Raw genomic sequence first — 22894 nt, 5'->3', positions numbered from 1 at the left:
TGCACTGTACCAACAGATTTAAGGGGTTCGGCTGCATATATTGAAGAGAAGCTTTTAGGGGAAAGGAATTCTGATCTGTGCTACGATAGAGGCGTACAAAATGATCAAATCGATCCAGATAAGTTTCCGACTGATCGTCGCTGGATGATGCGTCTAGCCCGCTAAGTGAGTGGGTACCTTTTATCTCTGCATGGGGGCTATAAATGTTCGTGCAGTCATAGATAAAAGACATCAGTAGTTCTATCGCATTAGGGGATTTCACAGCTTCCCTCCGTACCACATCGTGATGGTAGAGCAACACGTGCAAATTTCTGTAAATGGCAGTGGTGATGTGCCTCTAGGAATGGAAGGCGCAGTTGACGTCTTGCTGAGAAATTCACAGGCAAACCCTATGTCAGAATTCCACCATGAATTTTTGTCGAATCCCAAAACATTCATACGATTATTAGAGCTTGACAATGTCGAAGTAGAAGACACGACGACCGAATTGCGTTGTAACATTAGCACGTGGCATGTTGGCCATACACCTTCATATCATGCCATATCCTATGTTTGGGGTAGTACAGAGTTTAGCAAAACTATAAATGTTAACGGGAGAGGCCTAAAAATAAATAACAATGCGGATTACGCGTTGCGACAAGCAAAATGGTTTGGCGTCCGATATGTTTGGATGGATTCGATATGTATCGACCAACACAACATCGAAGAAAAAGCTGATCAGGTGAAGATGATGGGACAGATATATCGAAACGCTTTATGTGTCTTGGCTTGTGTAGGGTTGCATGATGATGACAGCGAGCTTGTGATGAGATTTTTCTGCAAAGTCAAGATCTTCAAGCCAGGACATGGACCATATCGATGGAGGCTCTAGGCTGACTGTCATTAAAAATACTATTGAATCTCTGATATGGGCCATCAAGACCCAAGACGTCAGAAAGAGAAGGCTTCGCAGAGCTTTTTTCACCTTCATGAAAAGACCCTACTGCAAGCGAGTATGGATCCTTCAGGAAGTTTCTACCGCTGGAAGTGTGATTGTTTTTTTTCGGAAGTGACCATCGTCCTATAGGCGAGCTTTATACACTTCATCATAAAGTACACAGTCTGATGGTGAACACTGGCCGGTTTTACACATGCAAGCAGTTGTTCTTCGTTGCTTCTTTGACAATGCATCGACAAGGGATAACAAAAACTTCCATAGCAGACTGGCAGGACAGCCGTTGTGACCCTGGTACGAATTCCTGCTGGGGTTACTGTGCGGATTCTTGCTATCGATACCTGTCATATGGGGCTAGAAAATTAGATCAGCATTTCCTCTTACTCCCTTTATTGGAGTTGACAGAGGAGTTACAATGCCAAGATCCTCGAGACAAGATATATGGGGTTCTCTCCATGATTGACTGGCAGGATATTCTGCCTATTGAGCCGGACTACACAGCAGACATCTTTGAGCTAGCTGTTTTGGCAATCACTAGGATAATCGAACAATCAAAATGTTCAGAAGAACAATGTTCAAAAGAAAGTTGCTATCGAGCAGCATTACCTCTCGCTTACTCATCGGCGGAGAGCATGAAGCTATCTCTCGCGAGCATTAATCCAGAGATCGTTCAAATGAATCAGCACCCAGAACGCGATAACAGTTTTGATGATTCTGTCAGTTCACACGCAGAAGACACAGAATGGTACTCTTGTGAAATTATGAAAGCCAGTGACAACAATTGGAAGCTCGACGTTCGACCAGATTATAAGTTCCATAAGAAGCATGTAGAAGGGGAACCGGGGTGTATATTTCATCGTGATAAAAGCGGTGGTCGGCCAAGATTGGTCTTGCCTGATCTCGAAGGGGAAATCCCGGAGAATTATGTCAAAATCACGGATGAAGAATGCGGCCTCATAGCGCTGCTACCTCAAGCTACACGACATGGAGACTTGCTTGTTACTCAAGCGTACGCACATTTTGACCGCAGAGAGCCAACCGGAATCAGATATGAAATGCCTCGCTACTAGTGTTACGAGAGCACGAATCGCGCCGTCATTCAATAATTGGGCAAGCTATAGTTGTGGGAGGATGTGTGGCATCTAGCGCTACTATCGGCTCATGGTTCGACTTTCAATTTGATGTCCGCGACGCGCTTAATCTGACGATTTCCTGGGCAAAATGTCCCGCCTACCAAAAAAAAGATCTTTCTTTGATGACTTGGAGTATGGCAAAAAGCTTATTGGACCTAAAGATTTGTCGGGTTCCATTATCTTCATACGCATCTGAGGTGCAACATAGGCCCGGGGGAGTTGAAATAAATTGGCGTCAGAAACTTGGATCTGATCCTTGGATGGCGGAGAAGTCGGGAGGACTTAGGCGGAGACTCAAACTATGGTACTCAAACATTGAAGTTGAATATGGAACGAGACGAGTAAACAGAAATGCTAGATATAAATCTGCGTAACGAGCACAAGGTTCAAAGAATGCGCATGTCTACCATCTTTGAAAATTGCCCACAACATGCAATAAATCGTCCAGTTGCCGTAACATATTCGAAAGTTCTACCTAGCTTACTACTCTACGGTAGCATGTTCATGTACCGCACGGTAGAAACCAGGAAGGATCCAGCCAAATGCACTGGATGATTGATAGAAAGTTATGTGTACTTCTGTAATCACTCGATCTGATGAAAGCTCTTCTCAATGCTCTGTCCCTCAAAGTTGTGATTGCTTGTGCTCGTACGACTCTGCACTTGCAATTTTTCTTGAGAATTGAGCAGTACATAAATCAGTGGTCTAAACATTTCGGGGCTGAGCTGACTTTGCGAACGAGAACGGGTTTTTGGCTCTCTTACCCGACCCATGGAATGGGGGGAAACAAAAATAGCAAGATGATGATGAGAAGTGCAGGTAATGACATGAAAGCTTCACGAGCACCGAGAATTTCAAGATAATTCTACGAATGATTCGCGCTAATTTGGTGTGTCATGATGTGATGATCTTGGCAGACCAGATCTGATAGAGTTTTCTTTGAATCAGGAATATCCCATTTTGATTCCTGATGGCCCCTTCCCAAATTCACTCAAAACTCCTCCTACCTCTGATATTAGTTAGGAAGATAAGGAGATTTACTCACGACACGCTATCTGAATCAAAAATTTCTCTATTAGGAAAGGTCAGATGTCGAGCACTAAAGTTACCTAGGTAGAGACACTGTCTTCCTATCTACCGTACAGTACTAGTGAATACTGGTAAATACATTACACGTGATTTAGTTATGGTGAAACATGATCTCACTATAATAATTCACTATTGCAGTACATCCTCATCCTTTTATTAATCGGTTCTGGTCCAAATCGAAATCCATTGAACTTTACATCAATTTAATTGAGATAAAATCCGAAATTAATCACACTTCAATACAACTAAAATTCAAATCAACAAACACCGCAACAAAAGATGTCCGACTCCGACGCACCTACCAACGTATCTGTTAGAGATCTCGACTATTCGGGACTCAGAAAGGCCATCGATACAAGACTCAACAAATATTTCGAGAGGTTGGACGCGCCAGAAACCCACGAAAGACCCAAGGCCATTCATCGTAACGACTTTTACAAATTCACAATCCGTGCAGAAGAGCCAAATGTAGAATTCATCAAGTTTGTACCAAAAATCATGTGGTGCAGCAAACTGGGAGTCTACAAACACGTTTCTCGTGAGCGGGCTTATGAACTTCGCATTGTTCTTGATGAGTTTTGTGAAGAATGGTGTAGTCAATGGTTGACTGGTGATGCTGGAATATTCTTTGTGCAGATTCGTACAAATCTTCGCAGGGGTAGGAACTTGTGAACCGACGAGGGTTCCTTCCGACTACTGGGAAGTAAATCACTTGTAGCTATTCGTGGCTTTAGACGTCTGGCCACACGTCATTCTCAGGGTAATCTCTACCCCTAACGAATGCAAGAGCAAACGCGACGTGGAAAGGCTTCGATTATTTACAAGAGTTTCCTTACAAAATGAAACTCTTAACCAATATCATTCTTTTTTTTTCGCAATAAGAAACAATCAAGAGCGATAACAGCAAAATAAAACTAGTATTGAATTTATATTAATCGAGACTCTGAATCTTTAGACTGGGCAAAGTATGGAACAAAAAATGTATCCAAAGGTTTTCATTGAGGCAGAATTGGGGGAACATCTCACCAAGTTATTTCTAACGTTGGATGAAGATTCGCTTCGAGGTATCATGGCTCAGATTGTCAGGGACGAGGGCTACGGACGCCCTATTTACAATGAAAAAAGAGAGGCTATCTTCATGATCAACATTGACCCATCAAAGCTATCTCACAATAATCCGCGAAAGATGGTCACGGCATACACCTTCATGGATGTTGAGGATATTCGAAAGTTTCTTAGGGATTTGTCTTATAAATCCTGTGTCGATCAAGATACTCGTGGAGCCAAAATTCGGTGTGATCTCCGTCTGGAAGGTCAGAGAGTAGTCTCGCAGGTCAAAGTATGGGAAGAGGGTGACTCAGATTTCGACGAAATTGGAGATGAGGATGAAGATGAATCGCTGTTTGAAGAGGTGCTCGGTGGCACAAAAGATAGTTATGCCGTCTGGAGATGCAGGGTCTGGTTCGCAATCGAAAAAATGAGAGCTCCACAACTTCGTAGGGCTATTCACATGATATGCGGAGGAGTCTACAAGCTGAGATTGCCCGCTGATGAGGAATACATCAATAAAAAGGAAGATCCGGATTCGCGACGTATAGTCGCGGTAATCTTTATAGTTGGTACTCAAGTCGTCCTCACACACGAAGCCGAAAGTTGCGATCTACTGGAGGACATGACTGCTGATGAGCTTAGAACAACCCTTTTAGTTTTGTTGAGATCTGGACGTGTCTCATTGCCAGTCTTTAACGGCAAGCAACTTTTTATAGATGGGTGCACAATTACTCTCGAAATGTGTGGAGGGGCCAAGCCGCAAAATGAAAGTCCCAGTGAGAGCGCCATTGAAAGCGTCAGTGAGAGCGCAGAACAGGATCCAGCAGATGAATATCCAGCAGAAGATGAAGCAAGTGATTATGGAGTGGAAGTTGACTCGTCCGACGAAGAATACCATGAGCCTGAGAGCCCCAATCCTAGGAAGAGGGCTAGACTGTGGGTTGAGCCAAGTCGGCTGCTCGGACCAAGATCGTGGTAGTATGCTTGTTCAAGTGACTATCCATATAATGGTGAATTCTAGACCAACAATTTGGTGTCAAGTATTGTATCTTTACACCGCGAGGGAAGGGAGGAAAGCAGATTGCATGCGCAACTAATCAACACCTAGTTCCAATTAGAGAAGTACAGAATCCAACAATTTTGTCATCCATACAGATCTGATGAAACAGTGAATTTAGGCCAACCAATTTCTTTTGCCTATAATTAACTTGCAGAGATTTAAAATTGCTTCTCAGCTTATCTAAGCGAACGGTGAATACTGTGACTGCAACTCGCGCTCTCGTACTTATTATATTATTACCTAAGCACGTCCTACTAATCCACTACATTGTCAAATCGGGAGAAGCACCGATACAGCTTCATCAGTACAACGACCATGAGTGACCCAAGACTCAAGACCGCCTTCGACGGAATGAACGCGCGAAGACTTCGAGAACTCCTCAACAAGCTGTGTGAGTGTGGAAAGTTTACTATTCATGATTCGATGGGTAAAATCGAGGTCGATGACCGCAACATCATCATCTCGAATGGATTCATCGACCTTACTCAAAGCGACGATAGCGATGGCGAGGGCGAGGAGAACAATAATGGCGAGCTTGGAAGTTACAACGACAACGAGGACGAGCTTGCTACGGAAAAAGGAGACGATGAAGAAGTTACAATCGTTGACAGCGCGAGATGGACTGAGCTTGAAGCTGCGGAGATAAATCAACGAGCGGGCACAATGGGGGAGCAAAAGATAGACGAAGCAATTGGAATAGTCAAATCGCCAGATCAAGACACAAACAAAGGCAACGATGAAGTACACAGCGAGGAGGAATCGGAGACTTACTCATTGGACAATTCTGATGATGAGAAAGATGTGCCAGCTTTACGAAAGAGCGAGATCAAGGAATTGCTTTTATCAAAGAAAGATTACCTAGAGGAAATTTACGCTGAAAAGGAGAAAAGATTGCGACTTTTGGTCGCTTCAAAGAAGAGAAACTTGAAGATATTTGAGTGCGAAAACTGTGGCTCCGACTTCAATATCGAGGAAAACAAAAAGGGAGATTGTTCGTTCCATCCAGGTATGTATTGAAGTGTTCTATCTTCGTGTAACGTTTTATCATTGACACTCATTCTAGGCGAGAGAGAACTAGATGAGAATTATGTGGAGGATTATCATTAGCCAACTATGGAGAGCCGTGGAAGAGTGTAGATGATCCGGAGTATGCAGATCGTTTCATCTGGAATTGTTGTGAGAGTAATCCAGATGTCGAGGCGTTTATATTTACGAGACATAAGGCATTGGAGGAAGGAGACAGCAAAAGAACTAAAATTGATGGTTAGTGGTCTGTCATGCTAGTAGCAACAAGAGTAGCGGGGTTTATACTTGATGTTCCATTGATGTTGATCTTCCAAATGCAAATAACCCTCTTGAATGCTTAAGGATGTACGTTTGAAAAAGACATGATGGGGGTCTTTTATATAGATTGACAATTCCAGCTATGCATCTCATCCATTGCTTTTGATCTCAAAACTTTTTTGTGCATTTGCTGCTTATTTGATGTGAGGGAGACAAAGTTACATTATATCTTGTAACCATCTCAATAAACCATAAGAAGCTGTACAGGCTTGCTTCGGCCTCTTTAGACTGTACAAATATATGACATGTATTCATTCCAGATATTCTCGGACAAATTTTGTGCAGAGAGTGAACAGCTTGCTCTCATTCCCCAAAAGATAATTATGTGGTGCTGAATCTCCTTACATTGTTGACATGCCTTGGACGAATTTGTTTAAAGGAATTTCAGGAGCCATCATCGGTCGAAATTCACCTCTTAGCTATCACCACTTCATTTTTGTGATGAACAAGGCCGTAGCTACTAATATTAGCGAGTAGATGGTGTATCTCGAGCTTCTTTCAAGAATATCTGCTTTCCTTCTCAACAACGACTTTCCTTACACCTATACACAGCTCTTGGATCCACAGCTTTTATATTATTCATCTTCAAATTTTGTATCTCAGCACAGACAACATGATCGACTCAAGATTATGCGAAGAATTTGACAAGATGGATGCTCCACAGCTCCGAAATCTTCTCAAGTTGGTCTGCGACAACAAAGGCTTTACTTTGAAGCATTGTCATGGAAAGCTTTTTGTCAAGCCAGAGAAGGTGTTTTTCGGAGTCGTTGGCTTTCACGACGGCAAGCCTAGAGTTACTGACTTCGGGCACTGCGATAACTATGAGGAAAGGGAAGAGGATGTTGGAATCGAAGTTGAAGAAGTGCCGGCCAAGTCCAAGTACGAAATCCATGAGTTAGTCAGAGCCAACAAGAGAAAACATCCCGGCAAAAGCACCACCATGTTTAGATGCGAGAATTGTTATAGTTACTTCTGCATAAACAACAACCCGGCCAATGACTGTCTATGGCATCCAGGTACATTGTAAATCTTTTTCGTCCCATGCCTATCTTACTAACAATTGCAGGTTATAGAACAACGGATCTTGAAGATATCATATGGGCAGATCATGATTCAAAGAAAGACGGAGCAATTGAATCTCTTATTGATCATCCGGACTTCGAGGATCGTTGGATTTGGTCTTGCTGTTCACAGTTCGGAAGCGACTGGGGTTGCAAAAACACGAGACACAAAGTGTTGGAAGAAGTCGAAGAGACAAGGAATATATTCGAACCCACTCCCGAAGACTCACGGAGTGACTGCGAAGACCTTGAAGATTCTGACTCATACGATGCATCCGAGGACAGGGAAGATGTTGAGGAACCGGCTGCGAAGAGGGCCAGACATGATTACAACAGTGTGTACAGGAAACAGAAAAGTAGACAATGGTGCTGAATTGAGAGTATGAGTCCTTCTGTGACGGAGGAAAATCAATGTTTTATATTGAGAGAGAACCTTGAGGGGACTGGGAACATTTAAAGGACAAGACCTCGAGGGCGTATAAGTGGAGAAATGAGTCCATTTCGGAGGGACGAAATATCGTGGCGGATGGCGGTTGAGGTAGGACAGGCTTTGCAAATGAAAGCAAAATCGAGACTATTTGCTCCAATGTTGATTGGATTTGAGGGTTCATATCAATATTAAAATTTCATGAAATTGTTGCCAAAGGCATCTCGTCAACGTACGTGAAGTGGTGGTGCAGTGTATTGTCATTTCATCTTTTGAATTCCACGTGATTAGCAAATAAAATTGGAAGTTACGTAAGCTTGGTGAAGCACGCTGCGACCAAAATGAGAGGGTAGCAAACAATTCGAGATACAAAGAACTGAACATATTCACTGTCAATAATTCATTAAAACTGATGAATTTTGTAATTCATATTTTGGGCTTTCAATACTGCACTTCGCCATGTTGAGATCCGAGATAAAGGAAATTTATTTCTTAAAGCTCTCGTAACAAAATAACAGCGCGAACTTTGCTACACTATACAAGAATTGCACATAGTGGTCATGTCGGATGCCAATATGGAAGGTCGCAATGGCGATTTGTTATCACTTGCCAAGCTTGATACTAAACAACGAATCGAGCAGGCAAAACTTCGAGCAGCCGAACGAAGAGCTCGTGAAGCAGCTGCAAGACGCGGGGAACAAGCTTCTCTATTACCATCCCGGTCACCATCTTCCGCATCGCCCTCCATCACACATTCTTTACCATCTACTTCCAATCATGCATCAACAACAAACATTTTTCTTCCATCACCGACTACAAATCATAAACGCATCGAGCGGGCTAAAACACTCGAGGCACTATCAACGAAGATCGATGGGGCGGGGAACTTTAAGCTTCAGGAACTGATTATGAACATGATATTGAAATGTTCAGGAGCAAAAGAGGTTGCGGAATCCTTTTTCCTATCGAACGGTGTGGAGGAGAACAACGAAGAAGACGGTGAAAAGAGACGAGATGATGCGGCGGAATCAGAGGACACAGACGTGCAAACCACCAATCACGTGACACATGCCCGCGATTATGGCGCAAGCACTACTTCAAATATGGACCAGAGTCGAGAGGATCCGTCAGCAATTGAAGCAGGGCTTGGAGCCCCGGCGACGATGGTGCTAAGTCAACAGATTGGTGAAGCAAATACCAGGCAAGAATCTGTTTCACCACGTTTACATCCAACTATTTCTCCAGAGGACAGCTTGATATTGCACAATAACGAGGTAGCCCGTCAATCAAGTGTCTTGGAACTGAGAAGTCGCTCTGGTTCTGCGGACTCACAAAGCTTAGTTGACAGGCAACTTCTTCCCATTCTCAATAATAATCCACAGAAAGACCCTAGAACGATCGATAACCCAGGATCGGAACCAACCTCGATACACACAAACACGGAAACGCTTCATATTGCGAATAATGGCAAACCAAAAGAAATTGTGTCCGCCACAGATATTTCGAAAGCGCTCGACACTCTTCTCATTAGCGTCGCCAAGTCACGTGGAATGACTGTTAATGATAATTATACGAGCGCGACTCCTCAATCCTCAATTCCTGGAGCAAGCGAGTCTGTCACGACTTCAGTAGAGAACAATAGACCGCAAGATGACATGCTTCAATTAGACAGTGACATTTCAGTCAGATACCTTGCTTTAGCTCGTGCTTCTGGTGTCGCCAATTTTCCTTACGACCAACCTGCAAGTATCAGAGCTGGATCTCCACGCAATGTATCCACTAAAGAGTTGTCGTTTGAAGCGTTTAACAATCTTGTTGATAATTTTCGGAGGAATATTAAATCGATGCATGAAGCTCATGTAAATAATGAGTCCCTGGGAAATATGAGGAGTCAAGGAGTTCAAGAGGATTTCAGTGATGCTAGTGATCTGGGCAGTCCTATTCCTATCGATCTAAATGGCCAGGAGTTGGATGGAAACTTAGTTCGTATCGACGGCGCCAATCCGGGCGTCGAAATAATTACGCCCATGGCAGAGTCAACGGATAGCGAGGAAGATGAATATGATTTCCTAGACAACATGCCAAGTAGTCATTACAACTGCGATAATTGTCGAAAGCCAATCGTGTTACCTGAAGGTTCAATTGTTAGTCTGATGAGTCCAGCACCTACCACATGTCTGCATTGCAAGACTCGAAAAGCTGCAGGGGTCACACGTAGGAGACTGGGGGCTGGATCTCGATCAAGCGTTGTTGCAGAATCTCCCATATCTGAGATAAGCAATCGGCTTTCACCTGACCGAGTAGATCAACCTGTTACGGAGACTTCAATTCAGTCTTCGAGACCTGTTGCCGAGACATCGGCGCCAATCCCTGAGGCTTGCTCGGAACCATTACCAGAACCATTACGAGAATCACCACCAGACTCATTGCCAGAGCCATTATCGGAACCTCTATCAGAATCACCACGAGAACCACCCATAGAAGATATCGAGCACCTATCACATTCAATAGAAATTGAAGAGAGCGAATCTGGTGAAATGCCTCGGGACTCTCAGTCAGGCGATCGAAGCAATATAAAAATGGAGTATCATAGAGGGACTTTCACTGTTGACCTTCCGGGATGGCCCAGTTCTGCAAGCCCATGCCTTTCCAAGAATAAATTTTCAGCTAACAGCCAAACATCCCCAAAGGGTATGAAGCGCAAGGTTGAGTACATAGAAGGTGAAGCCGTCTATTCCTGTCCCATCGGCCCGAAACGACGCCGCGGCAGACCTTTTAAAGATTATCATGCAATCGTTTTAGACCCTTCGCCGGCAGACTCTTCTCAAGCTTCGACACCGACATCACGCCAAAGTTCACAAGTGGGTCTGAGTGGCAAAAAACGAGGCCGTCCATTTGGAAGTAAGAATCGAGTAAAATCGGAGACTATAGATCACAATCAGCCAATGAATATTATAGGAACAATCAGACCTACGGGCCAGCCTCAATCTGCTAAGAAAACTCGGGAAATTCTACGTGATTTATTTAACGCAGAACAAGATTTCATAGAACATCCGATCGCCTGCTCTGGAGTACCAACACACATTCAGGCTAATTCTAGTTCGGCCATTAATGCTACAATTCCAGACTTGCAGTCACCCTCTGGCCGTGTTGTTCCATCAGACAAAAGGGCTCGGCGAGATCTTGATCCTGACTAATGCCAACATGGGAATCGGAAGTTCGAAGCGGAACAACACCAGATGGTGACTCAAATTCGTCTTCGTTCGGTGATGGAGTGTCAAATATCGGTAATGAGGGCGGTGCAATCGACAATACTTTGACCGGATTTGGGGGATAATGCGAGGGAGCGTGGGACTTACAATCCTCAGAGAAGAAGCCCTGGAGACGGTGCTGACTTAATGGTATCTTCGCGTCGCTTAGACATGGTTGCCGGGAGACAGGATAGAGAATTTTCTGTCCCTCAGAGCTCGACCTCGGACCAAGAACAATCCCGCGGTGAGTCGCTCTAGCTATTTTGACCGGGAATCATTCCTAACAACCAAGTAGTCCAGCCATTCTTGCACCCAAGCGGCTTTCATGGTATCGAGGGTTTACAACCTGGGAGAGAATATATAGCAGGCAGAACGTCGCCTGGAGAGTCACTGACTGAAAATTCATCATCTAGCACATTGCCTGTAGGCACGTTGCCCTGGAATCCCTTCAATCAAGACCCCGATCTGACCGTACTACCTGCCTCTTCGCCAACTTTCCAGAGTCTGCAAGAACATACTCCAAAAATTTGCTGCGGAGAAAGTAGTCGCACATGTAATAGTAGATGCGAGAATAAGCTCACTCGTAGGGAAAGGAGGAAGCTGCAGAGAAGACAAAATAAACTTTTAGCCAGGAAAAACGGCGGTAAAAATGGGCGTCACATGAATTGGTTCTGCACATATTATAGGAGAAGTACATGTTCTCGGGAAGGAAAACGGAGGGGTGAATAGCAGTGAGCTATTGAGTGAAAAGCTGAAATTGTGCAGGAATTCGATGAGAGATTGAGTCGATGGGATGTCTATCATGAGGCTTCATCTTTGTCCCTCTTGACGATCTGCGCTTCATAGAAAACAACCTGATGAGAAAAAGCTGTCGCGGATTTGATACGTAGTGGTAATAACACATACTTTGCATTCATTTTCTATATTCTCAGGGCTCTTCTGCACATACACAAGTTATACAGAATCTTAACCTTTATTCTCAGATGTATCTAGTCTAGGATAGAATCAAACAATACAGATTAAAGATCGACTTCATGTTTACGGTGCTAGCCAGGTAATCTACACGTAAATGCATTGGATATTTCCAAGTAGATATGACATAGGTAGCTGGCTTTACATATAAGAACTGAAGTGTAGGGATACAAAAGGATCCTCGTTTACCTACGATTTTCTTCAGTATCTTAAACCTAAATTGTCAACTGTGAGACGGGAATGCACATGTGTTTCATGTTTAAAGGTCTATACGTAGTTATGATCTCGTGAAACAATAATCCGTAGAGGTTGATCGAGATCTCAAATTGAGAGGGTGGATAGATTTGGGTAGGGGAGGGCAGGAAATTCGAGAGGCAAATTAGTTCGAGGCAATTTGCGCTTGGCTAGCTCCAGTGAAGTTCCTTTCCACCACAATTTGTGGTTATACCGACGGTTGGAGTCGGTAGATATGTGACGCAACTATTACATTGACTCTGTACTGACACATTATATAGATTATTTAAATCATTCTCACATTCAACAAACCGTGATAACATTCGTCTGAGTTCATTCTCTCGTAACTTAATGAATGAATATTACGGCCACTTGTTCTTTCCTAGTTTCTCGATCTATGAACCACTTGAAACATAAATAAATCTCTCTTTCTGGCTGATTCCAAAATAACATCAGAAACAAACCATCATTTCCACCCAATAAGATGAACAACAACGTAGCAAATCTGGAACTCGATCCAGAGTCCCAGAGAGTCATCGAAGATCTCGCCGCAAGCATGAGAGAAGACGAAGGCTTTGTCGAATACACGAATGATCGAGAGACAGAATTACAGATGTACATCGAGGAGCGTCGAGCGAATCTCAAGATTTTTATAGAGGAGCGTCAACTATATCGACAAATGTATGTTGAGGAGCGCCAGAAACGTCTCGATAAGGAAAGGAAGGATGCCCAATTTATTGAATTGATGAGTCGAGTTATGTTCGTATTGATTGTCGCTTTTTTGGTATACATTGTGTGCAAATATGGCGTCTAATGTAAGGGATTATCAACTCCTAAGTAGTAAAAATATTACTAATGTATATCTATGCGCAGATGATGGACTTCTGCTTTACGACTTTGTTTCCTAACGCTTGTTCGATTATGCAGAACATCTTCTTTCTTCTGTATAAAGGATTACTTGATATCGTTCAAATAAACAATTCACATTCTTGAGGACAATATCGAATGGATAATATCATAGGAACTACCGAGGGTGATGAAGTAATCAAACAGCTTGTGGAGTCGTATTGATAGGAATGGCCGGAGGCAGGATACAAATAATCCAGCCCCGATTCGTCGAGGCAAATTCGCCCGGCTTTAGATTCTGGGCAAGGTTGCTGACGGCCGTGAAAGAAAAGCGGACAACGAAATCAAAACTTCCACTTTGCATGATGATTGCCCTCGCTTGACTTTCTATCCGCCTTGGGAGCTCTAAATAGACTCATAAAGATACCGTTTTTATCTCGAATAATAGAAAAGTCACTCTTTTCAACATGAATCAAAGAATATACGCCTTCACAAAGTTGAAGTATCCGCACTGCTACCTCATAGCATGTTCTTCTCAATGAGATATAGAAGACTTCTACCAAGTTTAACCTCCTCAGAAACACTACTATGGCCTGATCTTGTTACATGTTACATCCCATAACCTAGCGAAATATCAACAGCATGAGCACAATAACATAAAACTATCAAAATCTCCGCACGCTATTGTAATTCAGCTACGTAAGTTTTCCTCATTAATCTTCTTTCCCTCCGAGGAGGAGATGAGTTAGCTCAGATCTTATATTGAAACTTCCGACACTTCAGAACTTGTAATATCGTAAAGAAGTGTAGCTTCATTATGGAAGTAGTATCAAGATTCTTCATAAATGCATAATCGCACAACTAAGCAACAAACATTGAACATATAGCTTGATATGGAGTAAACGAGCGTGAACTCTTTTTTTTTTAGATAGTCCTGTCAGGAAAACTTCGGCAAGATTTCATTCTCACAGCCTCCATGAGATTCTTCTATTTTCCTACACAGTACTACATCAAGAAAGCCATAGTCTTGCGAATTCTTACCGCCACAATTTTTCACACGCCTCATCTCATCTCTGCTCTTCTCATTGTGGAGCCTATCGCATGATGAAACTTCAACGCCAAAGTCTTAACAACGCAACAGGGTATTCGCACAAAAGCCCCCCCATCATTCCAACAACTCGCTCGATATTCAGAGAAGTATACACAGTGTAGGCAATAGTATACTACAGTGAAACTGTGGCGCGTATTAGCATATTGATATTGCAGCTAGTATGTATAGAAAGGAGGCTATACCACTCTCGTACATATTCATATATCTAGAGAATACTAGCAATATACTGAAATACTGGAATCCAATATAAAATATACATTCCTATTCAAATTAGATAATAAAATTCCATTCCTTATTTCAAATTGAATAGGAATCCCTTATTTTTAGTCTAATTTGGATAGGAATGTATATTTTATATTGAATTCCAGTATTTCAGTATATTGCTAATAATATTAAATAACTAAATGATATTGAATACTTTCAGTGGTATTGAATTCTATACCACATACGTACATATTTCGAAAAAACTCGATACACACCACTAAACTAACCCGTATACGAAATACGGGAAATACTATTGCCTACACTGAGTATACATACACTCAAGTTCTGTCTTCAAATCCAAACTCGTTCCGGCGCCTATCGATCTAAGAATGCTCTTCACTCGTCACGCGCTCTATTTCTTCCTTCGTTCCTTTCCCAGTATCAGCACCCAATTCCCTCTGGTCAACGACGCTACTACCACTACCACTCATGCTCACACTGTGATTCTCGGAACTTGTATGTCTGCCCTCCCCATTCAATACACTTACACCTCTAAACTCCTCATCATCCCTTTCTGGACCATTCAATCTCTCGATCACTCCATGACTCCTTTCAAAGATTTTATCAATATCTTCTAATTCCAACCCTTTGGTCTCGGGGAAATAGAGATATATGATTGGAATCCAGCATGCATTCAGTACTCCGAATATTATGTAGGTTTTATACCCTATATTGTTTAATGCAATTGGAGTAACTTGCACGACCATGTAATTGAAAATCCAGTTACATGCTGTTGAGACCGAGGAGCCTCGTTGGCGAAGACGAAGAGGAAGAATCTCAGACGGGTAGACCCAGACCTAAGAGTGAGGTACGGAGAAAATTAGCAATTTCAAGGAGATTCAATGGAGTAGGTAGAATGTTTGAGGTATGGAGCTGTTAAAATTGTGTCTTTGAAACTGACGAGTTTTTTCGTGTAGCGATCAAAAATGTGAACACTACTCACTGTCGCTTGAAATCCAATGGTAAAGGCCCCTTCAAAAATGAACAACATCACCGCGGCACCATTACCACAACCTTTGGCAATTGATGTGTTATTTTGCACATTATAGATTAATCTCGTCTGTACAATCATTACTATTGACATGACAGAAATCATTGACAATAGTAGAGGGCGCCTCCCAATTCGATCAATAAGTAACCAAGGGATAAAACTCGCGGCAAAGAACCAAGTTTGGAGAAACCCAGACATAAGTGCACTGAGATGATCCGAGAATCCTAGGGATGTCGAGAAAAGAGTATTGGAGTAGTATATCAATGCATTTATCCCGCCAAGCTGTTGGAAAGATTGGATGGCGCATGCAATCAGGAAGCGCCGTTGCGATTGAATTGCATCATTTGTGAACAGATCACTCCAAGAGCCTGTCCCCAGAAATTTCTCGAACTCGCAAGTGCGGACAATTTCTAGGTGTAAAGACTGTATTTGCTCTTCTGTCATGTGGTATGAGTGTAATCCAGAGAGGACATTTAAGGATTCATCGGTTTTCTCGTGCGCAGCTAGCCATCGAGGAGATTCAGGAACTATGGCGAGTAAAACAAGCATTGGTACTAAGAACATGCATTGGAGAATCGTCGGTACTCTCCAAGAAAACGAGGCAGTGTATGATTGCGTAAAGCCGTAATCGACCCAATACGCTAAGAATATGCCAAAATTCAAAGTCGATAATTGCATGCAGACATCTGTGGAATATTTAGTATAGTGGTTCTTCCTTACATCGGGTATTTTCCTTACACAATCCTCTTGTTGCTTTGGGACTGAACTCTGCTTGGAAAACAGGAACAGTGCTATTTATGAATCGCATTCCAACCCCAGAAACCACTCGTGCAACGATTATATGAGCTCTCGAGTATGCTGATGCTTGCAGTAGTGCCCCAATAATCATGATCACTACTCCCATTCCAATTGATCTCTTCCTTCCAATATTTTCTCCAAACAAAGATGTAGCCACACTCCCAAGGAAACACCCCACTTCATATATAGCGACGATCAGGCCAACGACGGTGGGATCAGGATTGTCGAATGTGTCTTTAAACCCTGTTGCATTAACGAGTCTGCCATGATCTGTTAGTTGAAGGAAGTCCAATGGCATCTTTTAAGATCAAAAAAATGCATTGAAGTTGTATGGAGGAAAATTTACCCTCCCATCAATCCATTGTCATATCCTATGAGCAAAAACCCAAGACATGTTAGTGATGTCACGGCCGTAAAGAGAGCTCGACCTTCAAGGTGTGGCATCGTGGTGAGAATTTAAATGATTAGAAATTGCCGAGATTTGAACATGGGAGGTGTTCAGGCAATTCTCTGTATCGCACTGATAGAAACAATGTCAAAAGACTTTTAAAAGCCGTTTCAAAGCTCAATGAAGCCGCGAACAAGTTCACAATATAGGTTTATAAATTTGCTTTATATATATCCCATGTAATACTATTGAGTAACGTAGCATCTGTTGTTGAATGATGAAGATTGGAGGCTTAGATATCTTGGTCTCGCAGTAAATGTAGGATATCTAGCTTCAGTTGATAAGAAAAGGAACACGAACACATCATAGATTAGATTAAATCCGGGGAAATGGTGGACTAATGAACAACTGGGGAAGGGACGTTTCGGCAATTCAGACTAAAGTGGGGTAGGTGCGTGTGACTGAGGGGTAAACTAGGAAAGAAGAAACCCTGGCAATTCTGTAAGTGGGACATTTTTGTTCGGCATGTTGCTCATCGAAATGCCAATTGAGATACAAAATGAGTCAATGTTTCGAATCTCCCCATTCTCAATGGCTATATCTAAAGCGATGAATTGATAATTGGTAATCATGCTGTGTTTAAAAAGATACTTTATCGAGATTTCATGGCTCGAGTGTATTTGAATGTCGATTCTGATGTGCCGAGCGTATTAGTTATGTGCCCAGCACAGTAGCTTCTCGGCTAAACTTTTTATAAGGTTTCGGCTTGAGACAGCAAGACTTCGATAGTATTATTAACTTTCGAAAATTAAGATGGTCTGTAAATAACCTCGGAAGAAGAGGGCGCAGGATAGAATGTTCATTTGTTCACCGCTTCATTGTACTATGCTGATCCAAATACCATGAGTTAGACGGAATGATGATGGAAGTTAAAAATATTCTAAAATCACAGGCCTCCTAATGCCTTTAATACCTCTACATTTCCTGCCTATACACTCATCAAAAGCTGCTAGCATAAAGAAAGACGTAAGTGTGGCAACCCACGTGGAGCGATCAATCCCATCCAATTAACAAAATTACCAATCCAATGGCTTACAAGCTTTCGGTACAATTCGCAACCCGCGAGTCAAAACTATCATGCGTGGGGTGATATATTTGGACTTATAGCCTACAGAAACTAACCATCGATGCTCTATCAGGGACAGTTTATGTACAAACCTGCTGTCAAAAATCTTGAACCGGGTATGAAATTGAATATGCAGACAAGCAATTTCGAACGCGGCGTGGAATCAGCTAGGTCTCGGGCATTAACATGGGGATTAGCACCAGCTTCAGCACGAGCCCAGACAGTAGCTGTTGAAGAGTCCAAAGAATTTCATTGCTTTCGAAAATCCAAAAGTTTTTAGGCGTGGCAATCCTCCAAATAGTAGACAAAAGTACGCATTGTTTTCAATTATGGTCTCAACATTATATCTTCTCATCAACACCACCGATATTATAGGAAATGATTCTACCCACTGTAGAAGAGTAGAAGGTGGTGGGATCATATAGTAATACTTCATATATATCACAGAAGAGTTTTTGTAAATGTAGCACCTTTGGTGGAAGAAAGGAATTGGAAACTCTAGGTAATACCTCACACTACATAAGGAGAGTTGTATTGATATGAATTGATTGCTTTTTCTAACTACACAAAGCAGTCCCATAAACACTAGCTACAAATAAGACCACGTAACGAGCACAGAGATTCGCGCGCACCACGACTATGGACATCATAAGTTGATCTACACGCTAAAGTACAGAGCTCCATGGTGTAATAGGAAATGTTGCAAAGAAGAACACGGCTTAGAGTATGAGAAAAGGAATGGTAGAAGGACAGTGCTGTGGATAGCATCTTTCAGATTTGCATCACCTCTCTTCTCCAGCTGTCAATTCCACTTTTTCACCGTGATTAATCAACTCTTTTCCATGAAATGGATGTACAAAGCAAGATCCTCCGAATGAAAGAACGTAAAAATCACAATATGCACAGAAACAATTTTCGGTTAAACATGAAAGCAATTCAGAGCAAAAATTCAATAAATAGGGTATCTAGTCTAGAAAGAACGACGTAATCACCTCCACTTCACAAGAGAACAAAGAAAAGTAACCGTCAGCAGTTATAAAGCCCAATCTCTCTATCCAATACTTTCGCCCTCAATCCGTTCGGTAACCAAATACAGCATGTGCAGATCTGCTCTCCCTTCTGTACTGAACCAGACAGTAAGCCAAGTCGTCTTTCTGTGCCAGTCGCCTTGTGAAATGGCTCGTTCGGTTGTTTTTGTTTGAGCCTTTGGACACACTGGAGGACGAAAAATATTGAGCAATAAAAGATCAGACGTTGACAGCAGAAGATGACTATGGCCAGATAACACGTGTGTGCGAGGCAATGAGACGAAAAACCAGCAGACGATATGTAGACAGCGAAAATTGAAGATGATGAAACCACGACAACGATAGCGATTATCTCCGAGGGGATTGAGAGTACAGCGAGAAAAATCCTCAGAGTATCTGCTTGTATCGAACTGGTTGGAGTTGAGAAGATTTTCTGAATGAGGTTACGCCGTTATTCCTCCAAACGGTAACCAAGTTTCGTTCAAAATGACAATACTGAACTCATGGGTATGACTTATTGGCCATCAGACACGAAGCAATGTCCAGATTTTACTGATGATACTCTGTAATACAAGAACAGCGAGAATTTGCGAAGGAGACTCAGTGGTGGCTAGAAGGCGACAGAAGAAAATGGGCGAAGAGGAAAAAAGTGGATAGTGCTATCGCAAGAAGAATGAAGCATCGAGCTCAAGATCGGTTACGAAGATTTTTGCTCAATTAGTTGACCAGGAAGCCAATCAATCATCCCTCTTACGTGTCCTCTTTTTGCCCTTTTTGCGCTCCCTGTCCTTTCTATCTTCCAAGTTCTTGTGACTGTTCGACAAACAAATAGTTAGAACCTTCAATACATTGTAGAATAAACGAAGTCTCATTATAGAACTGCCGATCAATGAAAAATTGGTAACTTACTTTGGATGAAACGAACACTTTCTCGGCGAACTTTGATAAGCACAACTCATACAAACTCCTCCAAATAGCTGTCGATCACTGCCAGATTGAGGTGAAACCACAATACACTCCGCAAATCGCCCATTACCGGCTTTGCAGTAGTTGCAGGGCTCAGGGGCTACTTCACCCACTAGGTATCCGGCTGTTGCATCCCAGTAGTCAGGACGCGAGCGATGAAAAAAGTCGTCTGGTTCTCGTAGAGAGAGTTGTCTGCGCAACGGCATATCCCTCAAAATGTCAAGTTGTTTACGGTGTGGGACGTCAAGAGGAAGGGCTGCTGTTCTTGCTTCTCTGGTTAATCTTGCCATGACTGCAGCGCGGATAGGGTCTGGTTTCTCTTCGACAACAGCACCGAGAGAAGCGGCGCCTTCGGCTGGACGCGTGGCTGCTGTGGGAATACGACTTCTGGAAGGACCTGATAATCGAGTTTTTAATTGTGCCGCAACTGTTCTAGAGTTTCTGAGGACCATGGAGTCATCGATATCATTACGTATGGTTGGATCGATAGGATTTGGTGGATATGGTAGAGGAGAGAAATACTGGGGAGTATTTTGAGGGAGATCAGACCATTCTGGAGGCATGACAGGAGGGAAGAGAAGAGGATCGGTGCGAGTTGGTCCTAATCTGCCAGTGGCCGCTGCCAGCTGCGCATTACTAACATCCAATGGCTCTTGAGGATATTTGAGGTCGCACCATTGTTTGTACGTCAAACCATAGTATTCGTATGGAGCGTTTGATGGAGTGGATGAGGTAGCCGGAAAAGAGGCGTTGTCTCTGTGATATGACATGTTTATTTTCGATGGAAGTAACTTACAGAGACTTTATTTGGATCCGTTGTATTTGAGGTTGATTCGGGGTGTAGATTAATTCTCGAGGATGTGAAGTTGTGTTGTTGGAAAATGTAAACGATCAAAATAAGACAGTGTTTTCGTTTCGTGGTAATAGCTTGGGCAATTAATGGTCACCACGTTGATATATATTCCTGTGTCGATTTCTGGAATAAATTGACTAACCATATGAGGAAAATTAGATACTTCACTCAACAACAGAAACCAAAATTTGCCAGCTTGAGGTTTCGCCCATGCGTAAAGTTCCCTTCCAAAATCACCAATTGCTGCGAACTTCGTTCTGTTTCTCTGCTTTCGGCACTATTCAAAGCCTCTCTTTGCCTTTTTTCAAAGTTAACTTTGGAGAGTATCTTCTGGCACATTCGTGTATCAGCTTCTCAAAGCCTTTCACAATATCTACCAACATAACGAATTTCCTTCGTAATTCACTCAAAGAGCAATGAAAACGAAGAACACAGCTCCACCATTGCATTAGTCCTTGCGAGTCACCAAGTGCTATCACTATGGCATTCTCAACCCTTTTTGCAGTCTTTCAATATCCTTCGATGATCGCAGAGGCGATTCAAACCTACAGTAACCGGCACTGATCCCTCGAGAGGAATTGCAAATGATATTTGGGTGGACAGTATTGGAAGAGAAAAGTCTAAACAAGGAGGGTGTGGCCTGTCGATCATTTATTCCCTCAAAGTTCAGCACTCTCCGGTATGTTTGAGCTTTTCTGAATACATCACTTTGATCTAGATGAATGATCAGCCTAGCAGACTTGATAGCGGCACAAATGAAAAAAATACCGTAACTTTTGCTATCGACCTTCAACATAATCATAGCTGCCGTGCTAGCTTTGGCATTCTACCCCTTCTAGAAAACCATAAGACGCGCGCAGAAATCTCTTCACAACTAGGATGCCAGCATGGAGAAACAGTGAGCTCCAACAGTAAACATCACGGACACCTCCACACAGCTTCTCGATAAATATGAGCGCCGTGGATCGGCTAGCCCATGGCTTTCTCCCTCTTCGGCAGCCTGAACCAGTCTACTCATTGACTCATAAATAATGAATTTCCGGCGTGAATTGCCATTAGATTGCTAGAATGAGCAGCGAGAGCTCACGATTTACGGCAATGACGACTATTTGGAACCCTCTACCTACTTGGAAGAAGAATTACTAAGGCTTGCGCGAAGGTCTCTTTGAGTTGAATGAGGGGCTTGTTCAACGCGATCTGTTACCGATGACATCACCGTTCTTATCGAGATGCGAGAGCTTATTAGACCTCGAAAGGTGGTCAGTTGGGTTGATCGACAATATCGTAATAAGTGTATAGATCTTGCCCCTCTTGCAAACTATCAGCTTTAGTTTAGCTCTCGTGGGTCATGCTTGCAGCAGCCTGTCACTCTTCCTTCTCGATGATCATACTCTCATTGTGAATCTAGATTGAATAACTGGACCAGCTATTTTCAGCAGTGGTTCTACTGAATCACAAGAGTTGGCCCGCACTTTAACTTGAGCCATGTTATATGGAGCTCCAAGCGGTAGCTGGTGTTTAAAAGGGGACCGTGTTCTCAAGTCCTTCCCAGCGCATCAGTACCGACACGAATGTAGCTCACTGGGGCTGTTATCGGTCGAATGATTAAAATTGCTAAAGGGACTAACGAAAATTTCCCGTGGATCCAGGCAAGGGCCCGCGCCTTAATACCAAGCTGTTATGAGGAAGTGGCTCTCTGTGTCACTAGGTCTTCTCTTTTAGACAGAGTCTTTCATCTCAAAACTTCAAAGTCTGATGCAACTTGAGAAAGCCGATCCACATAGGTATTGATGGAAGTTATTGACCTCTTTTGAGGTTCTGCCAGCATCAAAACTCTTTTTCGCATTTTCTCTTCGCCCTTCCCAGACACTAATCAATATCATAGAGATCTCTTCGATCTAACCAGAGCTTTTGGGAGCAATTTAAAAATGATTCTAATCAACAACACACCGAAACAGGCTACGAATT

General features: G+C 42.7%; 11 protein-coding genes across 11 annotated transcripts; 9 read left to right on the top strand and 2 right to left on the bottom strand.

The window, feature by feature from the left end:
• Window positions 1-286: 286 nt before the first annotated feature.
• On the top strand, window positions 287-871 carry EAE97_009304 (uncharacterized protein; the record flags this gene model as incomplete). The annotated part of the gene is made up of 1 exon (XM_038879819.1): window positions 287-871. The coding sequence occupies one exon, from the start codon at window positions 287-289 to the stop codon at window positions 869-871; it is 585 nt and encodes a 194-aa protein (XP_038729375.1).
• A 293-nt stretch (window positions 872-1164) lies between these two features.
• EAE97_009303 (uncharacterized protein) lies at window positions 1165-2004 on the top strand (the record flags this gene model as incomplete). Its single annotated transcript, XM_038879818.1, has 1 exon — window positions 1165-2004. The coding sequence occupies one exon, from the start codon at window positions 1165-1167 to the stop codon at window positions 2002-2004; it is 840 nt and encodes a 279-aa protein (XP_038729374.1).
• A 1431-nt stretch (window positions 2005-3435) lies between these two features.
• EAE97_009302 (uncharacterized protein) lies at window positions 3436-3828 on the top strand (the record flags this gene model as incomplete). Its single annotated transcript, XM_038879817.1, has 1 exon — window positions 3436-3828. One exon carries the CDS (start codon window positions 3436-3438, stop codon window positions 3826-3828), a length of 393 nt encoding a protein of 130 aa, XP_038729373.1.
• Window positions 3829-4135: 307 nt separating this feature from the next.
• On the top strand, window positions 4136-5185 carry EAE97_009301 (uncharacterized protein; the record flags this gene model as incomplete). Its single annotated transcript, XM_038879816.1, has 1 exon — window positions 4136-5185. The coding sequence occupies one exon, from the start codon at window positions 4136-4138 to the stop codon at window positions 5183-5185; it is 1050 nt and encodes a 349-aa protein (XP_038729372.1).
• A 396-nt stretch (window positions 5186-5581) lies between these two features.
• EAE97_009300 (uncharacterized protein) lies at window positions 5582-6373 on the top strand (the record flags this gene model as incomplete). Its single annotated transcript, XM_038879815.1, has 2 exons — window positions 5582-6272; window positions 6330-6373. The coding sequence occupies 2 exons, from the start codon at window positions 5582-5584 to the stop codon at window positions 6371-6373; spliced, it is 735 nt and encodes a 244-aa protein (XP_038729371.1).
• An 850-nt stretch (window positions 6374-7223) lies between these two features.
• On the top strand, window positions 7224-8044 carry EAE97_009299 (uncharacterized protein; the record flags this gene model as incomplete). Its single annotated transcript, XM_038879814.1, has 2 exons — window positions 7224-7626; window positions 7677-8044. 2 exons carry the CDS (start codon window positions 7224-7226, stop codon window positions 8042-8044), a joined length of 771 nt encoding a protein of 256 aa, XP_038729370.1.
• Window positions 8045-8658: 614 nt separating this feature from the next.
• EAE97_009298 (uncharacterized protein) lies at window positions 8659-11295 on the top strand (the record flags this gene model as incomplete). Its single annotated transcript, XM_038879813.1, has 1 exon — window positions 8659-11295. The coding sequence occupies one exon, from the start codon at window positions 8659-8661 to the stop codon at window positions 11293-11295; it is 2637 nt and encodes an 878-aa protein (XP_038729369.1).
• Window positions 11296-11496: 201 nt separating this feature from the next.
• Window positions 11497-12368, top strand: EAE97_009297 (uncharacterized protein; the record flags this gene model as incomplete). Its single annotated transcript, XM_038879812.1, has 2 exons — window positions 11497-11593; window positions 11645-12368. 2 exons carry the CDS (start codon window positions 11497-11499, stop codon window positions 12076-12078), a joined length of 531 nt encoding a protein of 176 aa, XP_038729368.1. The 3' UTR covers window positions 12079-12368.
• Window positions 12369-13039: 671 nt separating this feature from the next.
• On the top strand, window positions 13040-13369 carry EAE97_009296 (uncharacterized protein; the record flags this gene model as incomplete). The annotated part of the gene is made up of 1 exon (XM_038879811.1): window positions 13040-13369. The coding sequence occupies one exon, from the start codon at window positions 13040-13042 to the stop codon at window positions 13367-13369; it is 330 nt and encodes a 109-aa protein (XP_038729367.1).
• Window positions 13370-15099: 1730 nt separating this feature from the next.
• EAE97_009295 (uncharacterized protein) lies at window positions 15100-17009 on the bottom strand (the record flags this gene model as incomplete). The annotated part of the gene is made up of 4 exons (XM_038879810.1): window positions 15100-15573; window positions 15720-16453; window positions 16506-16825; window positions 16912-17009. The coding sequence occupies 4 exons, from the start codon at window positions 17007-17009 to the stop codon at window positions 15100-15102; spliced, it is 1626 nt and encodes a 541-aa protein (XP_038729366.1).
• Window positions 17010-19844: 2835 nt separating this feature from the next.
• EAE97_009294 (uncharacterized protein) lies at window positions 19845-20843 on the bottom strand (the record flags this gene model as incomplete). The annotated part of the gene is made up of 2 exons (XM_038879809.1): window positions 19845-19920; window positions 20017-20843. 2 exons carry the CDS (start codon window positions 20841-20843, stop codon window positions 19845-19847), a joined length of 903 nt encoding a protein of 300 aa, XP_038729365.1.
• Between the last annotated feature and the right edge of the window lie 2051 nt (window positions 20844-22894).

The sequence above is a fragment of the Botrytis byssoidea genome (assembly GCF_014898295.1).
Source record: "Botrytis byssoidea strain MUCL 94 chromosome Unknown BBYS_021, whole genome shotgun sequence".
NCBI lineage: Eukaryota > Fungi > Ascomycota > Leotiomycetes > Helotiales > Sclerotiniaceae > Botrytis > Botrytis byssoidea.
Note: the sequence above shows the minus strand (reverse complement) of the source record. Positions and strands in the feature narration are given on the sequence as shown.